General features: G+C 32.9%; 2 protein-coding genes across 2 annotated transcripts; one reads left to right on the forward strand and one right to left on the reverse strand.

Annotated features, from left to right (window-relative positions):
- Positions 1 to 1,723: 1,723 nt before the first annotated feature.
- Positions 1,724 to 4,153, forward strand: LOC115702248 (uncharacterized). The gene is made up of 3 exons (XM_061102138.1): positions 1,724 to 2,092; positions 2,195 to 2,849; positions 2,949 to 4,153. The coding sequence occupies exons 1-3, from the start codon at positions 1,724 to 1,726 to the stop codon at positions 4,151 to 4,153; spliced, it is 2,229 nt and encodes a 742-aa protein (XP_060958121.1).
- Positions 4,154 to 7,466: 3,313 nt separating this feature from the next.
- Positions 7,467 to 11,579, reverse strand: LOC133030003 (uncharacterized). The gene is made up of 2 exons (XM_061102171.1): positions 10,857 to 11,579; positions 7,467 to 10,691 (listed from the first exon to the last, which is right to left on the reverse strand). The coding sequence occupies exons 1-2, from the start codon at positions 11,577 to 11,579 to the stop codon at positions 7,467 to 7,469; spliced, it is 3,948 nt and encodes a 1,315-aa protein (XP_060958154.1).
- Between the last annotated feature and the right edge of the window lie 1,176 nt (positions 11,580 to 12,755).

The following is a 12,755-nucleotide window of genomic DNA, read 5'->3' on the forward strand; positions in this document are numbered from 1 at the left end:
TCGGGTTCATACTATAGTCAAGAACGTTTGAGACTCAGTTATACGTGTTGGACGCGAGTAATAGATTCATGGAAATTAGGTGTATGGGGGCCTAATAACAAGTCAAAAATATGTTTATGTTTTGTGCTTTTCTTACTGAGTTTGTCAACTCACATATATGTTTTCATGTGTATGTAAAGGCAAGACTAAAGTTGAACCACATTGAGTTCGGAGCTTAGTGAAGATTGTACATATCTGGACGGTTAGACCTGGAGTGTTCAAATGTTCGAGACAACATGAGCTCAGTTTTGATAGTGGCTAAAGTGTGAGTATAAGTGTAGACAACACAATAATTATGAATAATAATGTGATAAAGATTAAGATGAATTTATAAGTCAAATAAATGATCATGAAACAAACATGTGAACCAAACAATACATTAAACAAATAATAAAATAATTATGTTTCTTTTATTGATTAATGAATATGCAAGATATTATATTGAAATAAAATTTTAATTAGGGTATAAAACCCAACAGCATTTTCTCCGTTAATTAAGTAACTCCTAATAACTCCTAATAAAAAAAAGCAGCAAAAGTTCCTTCTGTAACAATATTGTTAAAACAATGACTATTTGACAGTTAAATGTCATATAGATTTGTCAAGTGCCACATAAGATACACATAAACAGGGGCGGATCTATTTGATACTCTATAGAGGCCATGGCCCCCAAACTTTCCAATTCTTATAATATTCTATTTATATAATCCATTCTTTATTATTATATACTATATGGTGCCCCCACATGTTTTAGTAATGGTGAGTAACTTGTAAATGGTTTGGGCTTTTTAGTTTCTTCTTTTTTATATTTTGTTTGTTTCCAAATAAAACATATTGTGTAATAAATGATATATATTATATATGTTTGTTTATTTAAATTTAGTGGAAAGAAGAGAAGGCAAAATAAAGAATAGTTACTTTATATATTATATATATATATATATATATTTATATGTATTTTCAAAAAAAAAAATTATTTGTTTCCTTTCTTAAAGGCAATTATTTTCTAAGACACATATTTCTTTTTATTTTTTATAATAATAAAAAAAATGGAAACTAAAAAATTTTAAAAACCTTCAAAATAGATAATTAGGTATTATTATTCTCTTCTTCCTCTCTCATAGATAATTAAGTATTAGCATTTTTTTCTTCTTCTCTCATTTCATACATATTACATGAGCCACCATTTTTACGAATAAGGTGATTAAATTATGTTTTATTTTGATTATTTCTATAACATCTATATTTAATTTGTGGTAGCAAATTTACAGGAATGAATTAAAGAGCAGTACACATCAAAGAGAAGTGACAGATATCAAATAACAAGTAAAGGTATCTTATAGAAAAAGATATATGCATTTTAAATATTCAATTCAAATTTCAATCTTGTTCTTTCTCTCAAATATTATATATACAAATAGTTAATATAACTTTAATTGACATTTATGTTTTATTTATATTATATATATATTAAGTAGGTGCCTTACATTGAAAAGAAAAAATAATTCTACTAATAATTTTTTTTTTGTTTGGAGTGATACTTAATGATAAATTAATATAAAAATATATACATACATATACACATGTTATAAGCTTTTTTTATTAATATAGTTTTGTTTATTAATTATTATAGATATGATTTTATTGATAATTTGATTAATATATAGTTTTTTTTTAATTGTAGATGAAAAAGTCAACCACAATTGATACATTCTTTAAAAGAAAGAATGTTGAAGTTTCAACATCTGAAGTCTCGTCAAATCCATCAGTGGATGTAGATCATAACAATTCAAAAAATCGCCCAACAAAATCTTTAAGACTTGACATTAAAGAAGGGTTTGATATTAATTCATTAGAGCGTGATCCAGGAATATGCCCGCCAATATGGGAGTATCCACCTGAGAAGTGTGATGAAGTTCGTAGAGCTTACATTAAGGCTGGTCCGTATCAGATTATACTCTCTAGCTATCAAAAATCAGAAGAAGCTCATTCACGTTCTTTTCAGCCATCTTGGTTTAAGTTATTTCCATCTTGGTTTGAATATTCTCCTAAAGTACATGCTGCATTTTGTCTACCATGCTTTTTATTTCACTCTAAAGATGCACATCCTAGATTGAATGCATTTACTATTAATGGATTTCGATCATGAAAAAAGGTGAGAGGAAAAAATTGTGCATTTTTAGCACATATCGGAGAAGATATAAATTCACCTCATAGAAATGCTGAGAAAGAAGTTGCAGATCTCATGAACCAACCAACACATATTGGAAGAAGGTTTGCGAACTTCACATCACAAGAAATTGCTGACAATAGACTTCGTTTGAAAACATCAATGGAGGGGATTAGGTGGCTCGCATTTCAAGCATGCCCTTTTAGAGGTCACGATGAATCTAAAACTTCAATTAATCGGGGAAACTTTTTAGAGTTATTGAGTTTCATAACGTCCTACAATGATAAGGTAGCCGAAGTTTTGGATAAAGCTCCACGAAATGCCACATATACATCACCAACAACGCAAAAAAAAGTTTTACATGTCTTGGGAAATAAAGTGAGAAACGCGATTCGTGAAGAAATTGGTGATGTAAAGTTTTCAGTAACAGTTGATGAAGCACGAGATGAATCTAAGAAAGAGCAAATGTCAATTGTTTTGAGATTTGTTGATAAAGATGGTTATGTGCAAGAACGTTTTTTCGGGCTTATTCATGTCAAAGACACTGCTGCTTTAACATTAAAAGAAGGTATTTTCTCTATACTCTCTAATTATAGTCTTGATGTTCAATCTATTCGTGGACAAGGTTATGATGGCGCAAGTAACATGCGTGGACAATAGAATGGTTTGCAAGCATTAATTTTAAGTCAATGTCCTTATGCTTACTATGTTCATTGTTTTGCACATCGTTTGCAATTAGCATTAGTTGCTGCATCTAGAGAAGTTATTCCTGTCCATCAATTTTTTACAAAGTTAAACTCCATTGTTAATATTGTTGGTGCTTCATGTAAGCGCAATGACCAACTAAAAGATGCTCAAGCGGCAAATATTGCTCATTTACTTGAGATTGATGAACTAGAAAGTGGAAAAGGACTCAATCAAATTGGTTCTTTACAAAGGGCAGGTGATACTCGTTGGAGTTCTCATTTGAAATCTATTTCTAGTTTGATAAAGATGTTTAGTGCAACATGTGAAGTTTTATTGAATATTATTGAAGATGGCACTACTTTTGCTCAACGAGGAGATGCAGATGCAGCTTATGAGTCATTAACTTCTTTTGAATTTGTTTTTATTTTGCATCTTATGAAAAAAAATCTAGAAATTTCTAATATACTCTGTCAAGCGTTGCAACTTCAGTCTCAAGATATTTTAAATGCAATGCATCTTGTTTCTTCTACTAAGACTCTCATTCAGAAATTGAGAGAAGATGGATGGGATGAATTAGTTGATGAGGTGAAATCTTTTTGTGAACTTGTTAATATACCTGTGCCAGATTTTAATGCTCATTATACTGCAAAAAGAGGAAGAAGTCGTGGTCAACAAGATGCAATTACAGTGGAGCATTATTACAGAGTTGATCTTTTCAATGCAGTGATAGACTTTCAACTACAAGAATTAAACAACAAATTCAATGATAGCACAGTGGAGTTACTCATTCTCAGTTCAGCTTTAGATCCAAGAGAGATACACACATCATTTAGAATTGATGACATTTGCAAGTTGGTACAAAAATTTTACCCAAAAGATTTTACAGAATACGAGATGGTACAATTAAGGACGCAATTTGAACATTTTGCTCATATACGAGAACTTTCTGATTTTAATATTTTGGCAACCATTTCTGATTTATGTCAGTGGTTGGTAAAAACTAGAAAAACAAAGATTTTTCCAATTATGTATAAAGTGATAACTCTTATTCTTACACTTCCAGTTTCTACAGCTACCACAGAACAGTCTTTTTCAGCTATGAATATAGTAAAGACTACACTTCGCAACAAGATGGAAGATGAATTTTTAAGTGATTGTTTGCTCGTGTATATTGAAAGAGAAATTGCCAAAAAATTTAGTATAGATTCACTTATCGATGATTTTCGTGATATGCAAGAAAGACGTTCTGTATTTTAATTTTAATTATGAATTTAAAAAAATTTTTTGACACTTAAATTTATAATATAGTTTGCCCCCCCCCCCCCCCCAAACTTTTCATGTTGGCTCCGTCCTTGCACATAAATAATATATTATTGAACCACATATTAAATACTTAATTATTTATACATTTTTAATATAAATATATCTTTTTAAAAAAAAATAAATTAATTAATTAAGAAAACAAAATGAAAGATAAAGTATATTTAAATTAAAAAAATCAGCTTTATTTAATTAACTAAAAAACAAAAAAATAAAACTGATAATTACATTAATTAGTGTTCATGAGTCCTTGTTGGTGTTCATTAAGGTGAAATCGATAAGAAATGAGACATCAACAAGCAATAAAACGGTAACAAAAAAGAATAAAACATAATAATGTGAATGATAGTGCAAAAATTGTGTAAAAACTAAAAGTATAAATAATTGTGTACTTTAAGTGTATTTATTATGCAATGTTAGTATACCACCATTATCTTCTATGCATTTGCTTATAATGCAAAGTCTGCCCATATGGTAGAAAGTACATCTTAAGCCTTGCGGTTGTTTTATTTACACTTTAAAGACACATCATTTAAATAATTTTTATATTATATAAAATTTATATTTTTAATTTTACCTAATTTTTTAATTTTTTTTTCTTTCAATTCATATTTTTAAAAAATATACCTATCAAATAAAAATAAATTATATTTTAAATATTATGACAAAAAAAAAATATAATGTATACATAATGTAAAAAAAAAAATATGAAAATAAAATCAAATTAAGTATTGAAATTAACTTAAAACAATATGAGAAAAAAGTTTCAAAAAAAATATTAAGCGTAATTTTTAAAAATTATTTAAGTTTATTTTTTTTTAATAATAGAGTGTATTTATCATTTTATGAGGTGCAAATAAAACTCCACACTAATAAAACATCTACAATAACTTACAAAGACACATATAACCTCATGACAATAACATTTTTTTAAGAAAAATAAAGCCCATCAAATCATCAAAACTGGTTAATAGCGGTATTACAATTTTTAATTAGAATTTGAAAAACTACACGGTAAAACCTCGACATATATAATTATGGGTAATTCTACAATGCACCCCCTTAAAAGAGATGTACTGATACACTCTTGACTTGTTTTGGCATCAAGAAGAATTTTTTAGTCTAATTTTTTTTTCATATTCATGTACGTTTTAGCTATTTAAGATAATCTACAAAATTTTGAGAAATTCCCAATAATTTACAATATAGAAAATAATGTGCAAACAGTCTATTTTACACGCATATAAAATAAAATAGTCATGTGTGCAACACACTGTTTGAACATAGTTTTCGGTGTGTTAAATTTTTTCAAATTTCTTAAAATTTTGCAAGATGTCTTAAATAATTATAACGTACATGACCATAAGAAAAAATTTGACTAAAAAATTATTTCGGGAGCTAAAACAGGCAAGGGTGCATCAATGTATCCATTTTAAGGAGGTGCATCGTAGAATTTCCCTATAATTATTACGATATATGTCTCATCTTCCTATTCTATTTTTTAAGAATTTTTTTTAAATAAGAATCCAATCTTATTTATGAACTTTCAGTATTTTTGTTTAAGTTTTCAAGAAAAAAAATCTTCATAAATAATATAGTACTTAAAATATTTATAATCTACTTTTCTATGGGTTATATATATTTAATTATTTGATACATGCAATAAAATTTTAAAATTTTTTAAAAAATTTAACCCTCTAAAAATAATGTATATCTCTTTTATTTTATACGGATATGAAATAAATTTTAAATATTAATTTTTATGTTGTAAATTATTTTATATTTTTGAAAATTTTGAAAGATGTTTTATAGGGGTGCACAATGGATGAGTTTGACCGGGTTCAATTTTTTTGAGTTCGGGTATCGAGTTTTGGGATATTGAAAAGTGCAAACTGAACCCACCCATTCGGGAATACGAGTTTATGGGTTCAAGTGTGGGTTGGGACGGGTTCGGGTGGGGGTGAGGTTGGGTTTCAAGTTGGGCTTGGCTATTATTTTTTTTTTTTTTGGGAAATTTACATGGTATACTAACTTTTGCTATTTTTTTACAAAAATACTGCTAGGCGGTATTTTTTACTTTTTTACTGTGTTTTCTTATAAGTTTCATACTGCAGTATACTGTGTTAAGTTTTCACTGGTGTTCTACTGGTGTTTTACTAGTGTTCTACTGTTGTTTTGAGTTGTTCTGCTTTGTGTTTTACCGGTGTTTTATAAAAACACAGTATTTTTGAAAAAATTTCCGTGTGGCAGTATTTTTGTAAAAATTAACCCAAATTCCAGTATTTTTGTAAGTTTCCCTTTTTTTTAAAAAAATATCATTTTTTCGGTAAAGTGCCTAAATTAATTTATAAAATAGAATAATAAAAATATTATTAATAATCAGATTTGCATTTTTCACACACATACATAAACACAAATCAATTTATACAATATGGTGTTTTGCTTATATATGATCAATAAAAAAAAAACTAAATCCTTTTCCTACATGCCAAAACAGAGTGAGTATATCGGTATACTTTTTTTGGAGTGTACCGTAGAAGCTTCCTATAGTATTACTGGAAAAATCTACAGTACATCATAAGAATATTTTGGCATGTCTTATCCGTTTCGACATTCAGTAGAATATTTTAGTTTATTTTTTCTTTTCATAATTGTGTACAGTGCGACAATTAATGACAAAAATCAAATTGAGAAATGAATAATTTGATAAATTGAAAGCTAACCATATTTATAATATTCACTCTTATCCCATATTAATTTGTGATCAAATACAGGTAGCAAAATAATGTAAAATCAATTGAAATAATTTTTTACAAATATATAAATATTCTAATCTATTATACTGAAGCAAATATCGTCATAAAAAAATAAGTAAAGATATCTAAAATGTATTTCAAAAAAATTAAACTAAAATCTCATCATTTCTATTTATTTATTAATTCAGAACAAATATTCTTTTGTGAAAAAAAAAAATTAAGAATAAAGAGTTTCCGAATGTAATTTATCAAAAACTCCATAAATATATATTAATTTTTTTTATGTTATAAATTGAATGAAATCCCATTTTTGAAAATAAAAATTAAGATTAAATTACAATAAAAAGAAAAAAAACTGGGACACATATAGGTCCCACAATTTAGTATACTTTTTTTTTTTTCAGTACACGTTTTTTAAAGGGCATTTTACAATTTTATATACATTATTTATTTATTTATTTATTTTTGAAGAATGTATATTAACTACAAAAGAATTACATCAAGTTAGGAAAATCCGCCATTAAATCGGCAGACGCATAAAAGGGATATTCTCCCAACCACAAGTTATTACAATTTGTAAGCAAAGCCTCTTTGGCTAACAAGTGAGCAGCCTTATTGTTCTTCCTTACTATATGCTTGACCGCCTTACACATTGAAAATTCTGGGGACTCTCTTATGTCGTCGAGCAGAGCGCTCCAATCAGTTTTGGCATGAGAATCTCCGTTCAGATAGATGGCTGCCTGAAGACAGTCGGTTTGTAAGATGAACGGGTAGGGCTTCACTTTATTTGCCAGCTGAATGCCCAACCGAATAGCCAATACTTCCGCCAACTCAACCGAGTAACACCCTCTTTGCTGTTTAATTTCAACAGCTACCACCGCCCCTTCGTGGTTCCTGATCACTGCTCCCAGCCCTATTTTCCATTCTTTACAGAGAACACTTGCATCTGTATTGATGCACAACGTCCCGGGGTGAGGAGGATCCCACCCCCCAGCAGGTGTTGTCATCGGCTTCAATGGCTGAGTCGAATTGGAGTGGTTGTGCATCATGACATCCATCTCTAATTGAGCCCACCTGCACCATAAATTGTTAGGAAGAGAATGAAGTTTGAGTCTTTTTTTGTTCCTCCTATTCCAAATGAGCCAAGAGAGAAGAATGAACATCAAAAAATCTGCTTTAGTTGTTTGTTGTTTAATAGCCATGAGCATGTGTTTTGTTTCTCCTTTCCATCTGTTAATTGTCTTCCATAACAAAAAATGTTGCCAAATTTCCTTTATTGCTGGACAGAACCAAATCCCATGTTCTATGGTTTCTTCCTCATTTCCACAGCCACAACACCAAGGATCTATCTTCATACCCCGGTTCCTAAGCACCATGTTTACCGGAATCCAACCATTATAGAGACGCCAAGCAAAATTTCGAACCTTAGGAGGGACTTCCAACTTCCAAATTTCAGTCCACCATTTCTTTGTATGCTCCTCCGATGAAGGCCCTGCATTTAACTCGTTGGTGGTGGCCACTTTATAGCCACTACTCACCGTATACATACCATTCGGTGTGTAGTCCCAAACTAAATCATCAATAGCATTATTATAACAAGGAGCCATACCTAGCACAATTGGAACATCATCCGGGTGAAAAGTTTGAGTTATCATGTCTTGATTCCACTCTCCTTTTTCATCCTTTAAGTGATCCATAGTTGTCCCATTGTTAACTTTTGTAGGGGTGCGAAGAGTGAAGGTGGATGGGCGGGGCAGCCATTTGTCTTCGTTGATGCGCACTTCTCTACCCAATTGGACCCTCCATCTAACTCCCCTTTCAACTATTTTCCTTCCCCATAAAATGCTTCTCCACATGAATGAGCAAAATCCTCCAAGTTTAGCTTCCATGAAAGTAGAGTTGGTGAAATAGCAAGCCTTAAGAACCCGAGCCAGCAACGAACTAGGATTATTGATGATCTTCCACCCTTGCTTAGCTAATAAAGATTGATTGAACTTCTCTAGGTCTTTGAACCCCATTCCACATTTATCCTTTGGCTTGCAAAGCTTTTCCCATCTTCCCCAATGAATTTTGTTTTTTGACTCCGAAGATCCCCACCAAAATCTAGCCATCATTGCATGGATGTCCTTGATGAGTTCCTTTGGAAGGCGGAAGCAACTCATGACATAAGTTGGAATTGCTTGAATTACTGCTTTGAGAAGAACTTCCCTTCCCGCTTGGGAAAATAAGCTACCTTTCCAACCTTGGAGTTTATCCCGGATCTTGGACCGAATGGACTCAAACACTTCTTTTTTCCTTCTTCCTACAGTTGCTGGAAAGCCGAGGTATTTGGTGTGGCATTCCACCAATTTAACCCCTAGGGCAGCCGCGAGCATAGTTCCATCGGTTTGATTGATCTTTCTTCCAACGCACAATTCTGATTTTTGAAGGTTGATTTGTTGTCCAGAAAGGGAGGAGTACTCTTGTAATATGGCTTTCATACTTCTACGTTCGGTTGGGTTAGCATCAAGGAACACAAAACTGTCATCGGCGAAGAATAGGTGAGATAGCTTAAGACCTTCTCTTCCAAACTTAATACCGTGTATTTTATCCGCTCTTTCAGCCTCTTGTATGAGGCAAGAGAAACCTTCCGAGCATAGGAGAAACATATAGGGAGAGAGGGGATCGCCTTGACGAAGGCCACGTTGGGGTTGAATGAGTCCACTAATTTCTCCATTCACAAGGACCGAGAAGGAGACCGTAGTTATACAGTTCATGAATTTATCCACCCATCGCTTGTCATAACCCAAACAAAGCATCATTGCTTCTAAGAATCTCCAACCGACTCTATCGTAAGCTTTGGACATGTCTAGTTTAAGAGCCATCTTTTTCCCATTTCCAAAACGACCTTTCTTCATACAATGTAGGCTTTCAAACCCCAGGATGGCATTATCTTGTATGAGCCGGCCTCTAATGAAAGCGCTTTGGTTCTCCGAGATTACTTCCTTCAAACTATCTTTCATTCGATTGGCTATACATTTCGTAACTATTTTGTAGCTGACGTTGCAAAGACTTATGGGACGGTAGTCTGTCACTTGGTGAGGATTTTTGATTTTAGGAATGAGGCAAAGGAGGGTTTTGTTGATCGCTCGGCAATCCGCATGATTATTAAGTATATCCAAACAAATTCTGGTTATGTCTGACCCTATGACCGTCCAATGATGCTCATAGAATAACCGGGGCATCCCATATACTCCCGGAGCCTTCAACGGGTTGATTTGCTTCATTGCTTGAAGAATATCAGCTGCTGTGAATTCAGTAAGAAGGCTTTCATTTTGTCTTCTACTAAGCCGTGAGGGAACAAATCTTTGGAGGTGAGCCATTAAGTCGCACTTGGGGTCTTGGGCTGAAAAGAGGTCTTGAAAATGCTCACAAATGATCTGTTCTATCTCTTCTTTAGAACTCCTCCAATTCAGATTTTGATCAAAAAGACCATTAATCTGATTTTTCTTCCTACGAGAAGACGCCTTTTGGTGAAAGAATATTGTGTTCCTGTCTCCATGAGCAAGCCAAATCTCCCGACTACGTTGTTTCCAAAACAGTTCATCTTTTGCAAGGTATCCATTCAGTTCTTTCTCCCTTTCTTTTAGGCTAATAAATCCTTGGTCTGTGTGATCCCAAGACAAAGTTTCTACTTCTTTTTTTAACTCTTTAATCCGAGATTGGCTCTCTCTTCTTTGCTGTTTATTCCATTGCCCCAACACATCTCCACATTGATCCAACTTGTTTCCTAACTCAGCTGCTGAAGTAATTAAATGGCCCTCCTCCTAACTTTCCTTGATGATTTTGTGGCATTCTTGCTTGTCACCCCAAGCACTTTCGTAATGAAATCTATGGCCCCAAACTTTTTTCTGATTGTTGTCTGTCGGAATAGCTTTGAAAGTCACCACAAGAGGACAATGATCAGAACACCAACGGCTTAAGTGTTTAACTTTTGCAACTACATAATGATTCCACCATTGATTATTAGCTAGTACACGGTCAAGCCTCTCAAAAACCATGTTATTCTGCCTTCCGTTACACCAAGTATAGTTGCTGCCTTCAAAATCTAATTCCCTTAAAGCACACATGTTTATAGCATTATTGAAGTTTTTCATTAAATAACCAGGTTTCTCACCCCCTCCTTGTTTCTCAATCATGTTTCTAATTTCATTGAAGTCCCCACCACATAACCAAGGCCCCTTGAATCTTCTTTCTATGCGTTGCATTAATGTCCACGAGTGTTTTCGCTGTGATGGATCGGGATCCCCGTAAAATCCCGTAAACCGCCAGTTAAAGTCATCTTCCATATTGATCCAAGCATCAATATGGAAATCGTTAAAAGACACTATCTGAACCGAATAAGGAGCCTTCCAAAGGAGGGCTAACCCCCCACTTTTGCCTTTTGCATCAACACAAAAACAGCCCTCAAAACCCAAGCGAGCACGAACCGTTTCCATGTAAGCACTTCTAGAACGAGTCTCTGACAGAAAAACCAATCCCGTATCAAAATCTTTGACATTTGTGGCAAGAGCCGAGACAGTCCAAGGGTTTCCAAGCCCTTGGACATTCCAAATTAGGGAATTCATTGTTCTCGGCGACCCTGGGATGCAGAGTTCGCCGCTTCAGTTTTTTGTTCCACGGGTGAATCACTTTGCTGTGAAACTTCCCTAGAAAGTATGTCGTATCTTGATCCTGTGTTCATGTTCCCTTTTGTTTGAGTCTTGCTCCCTTTTGGCACAAACTTCTGTCGCTTCTCTCGGACTCCTTTGTTCTGATTAGTAAATCCAGTTTCAAAGACAATTGGTACATCTATGAGTGTCCCTGTTGTAATACCCGGAATTAAGAAATGGATTAGCAAAACCCTAACTAAATAATTATGTATAATTGAGGAATTATATTATTATATAGTTCAATATATGTGATTTTATATGAATTTTAATATATTAAAGACCCCGTTGGTGAGCGAGGGGCATTTTGGTAATTATGACCCGAGAAGGGTAAAATGATGAAATTAATTTAATTACGTGCTTAATAGAACTATATTATTATATAGTATGCCTGTGTTGTCTTTTCAGGTGTGTTCTGACAGGTTAGCGCGGTATAGTCACAACCGGGAATTTCGGGCCGAACTGGGTTCGGACCCGAAATGTAAATTGGATTGATTATTTGGCATTTTATTTGATAAATGATAATCTGAAATTTATTTGAAATTAATTGAGTATTGAATGACTATTTTACCCTTGTGAGGGTGTATGTGGGTATTTAAGCCCTAAGGGCATTTTGGTCTTTTGACCTTATTTAATTTATTCTTGTAAAAGCTGAATTTTGAGTTAATGAGATGAAAATTCTGGTATTCCCTTCCCCATAACCCTCTCTCTCTCAAACCCTCTCCTTATTCTAGCTTTGATTTTGATGGGAATTGCTTGTTTTGGAGCTTGGAGTTTGTGGATTAGTGAGCTTGAAAGTGAAGGAAGTTTAGCTAAACTTGAGGTAGCTTTTTCAGATTTTAATTTTGACTTCCTTGCTGAATTTTCTTGATGATGGAACATGATTTTGTTTGTTGAAAGTGTATGTTGCATGAGGTGTTATTCTCTTGTTAGTTTGAGTTTGTTGTGTTTGAATTCTTGGTAAATGATTGTTTGATCTCTAGGCAAGAATTCTAGGGTTTTCTCTTATCTTGAACTCAGGCTATTATTGGTAATTATGGTTGAAAAATTGATGGAGTTGTTGGGTTTGAAGCTTTTGTTCAAGAGCTTGAATTT

This window comes from Cannabis sativa, chromosome 1 (assembly GCF_029168945.1).
Source record: "Cannabis sativa cultivar Pink pepper isolate KNU-18-1 chromosome 1, ASM2916894v1, whole genome shotgun sequence".
Taxonomy (NCBI): domain Eukaryota; kingdom Viridiplantae; phylum Streptophyta; class Magnoliopsida; order Rosales; family Cannabaceae; genus Cannabis; species Cannabis sativa.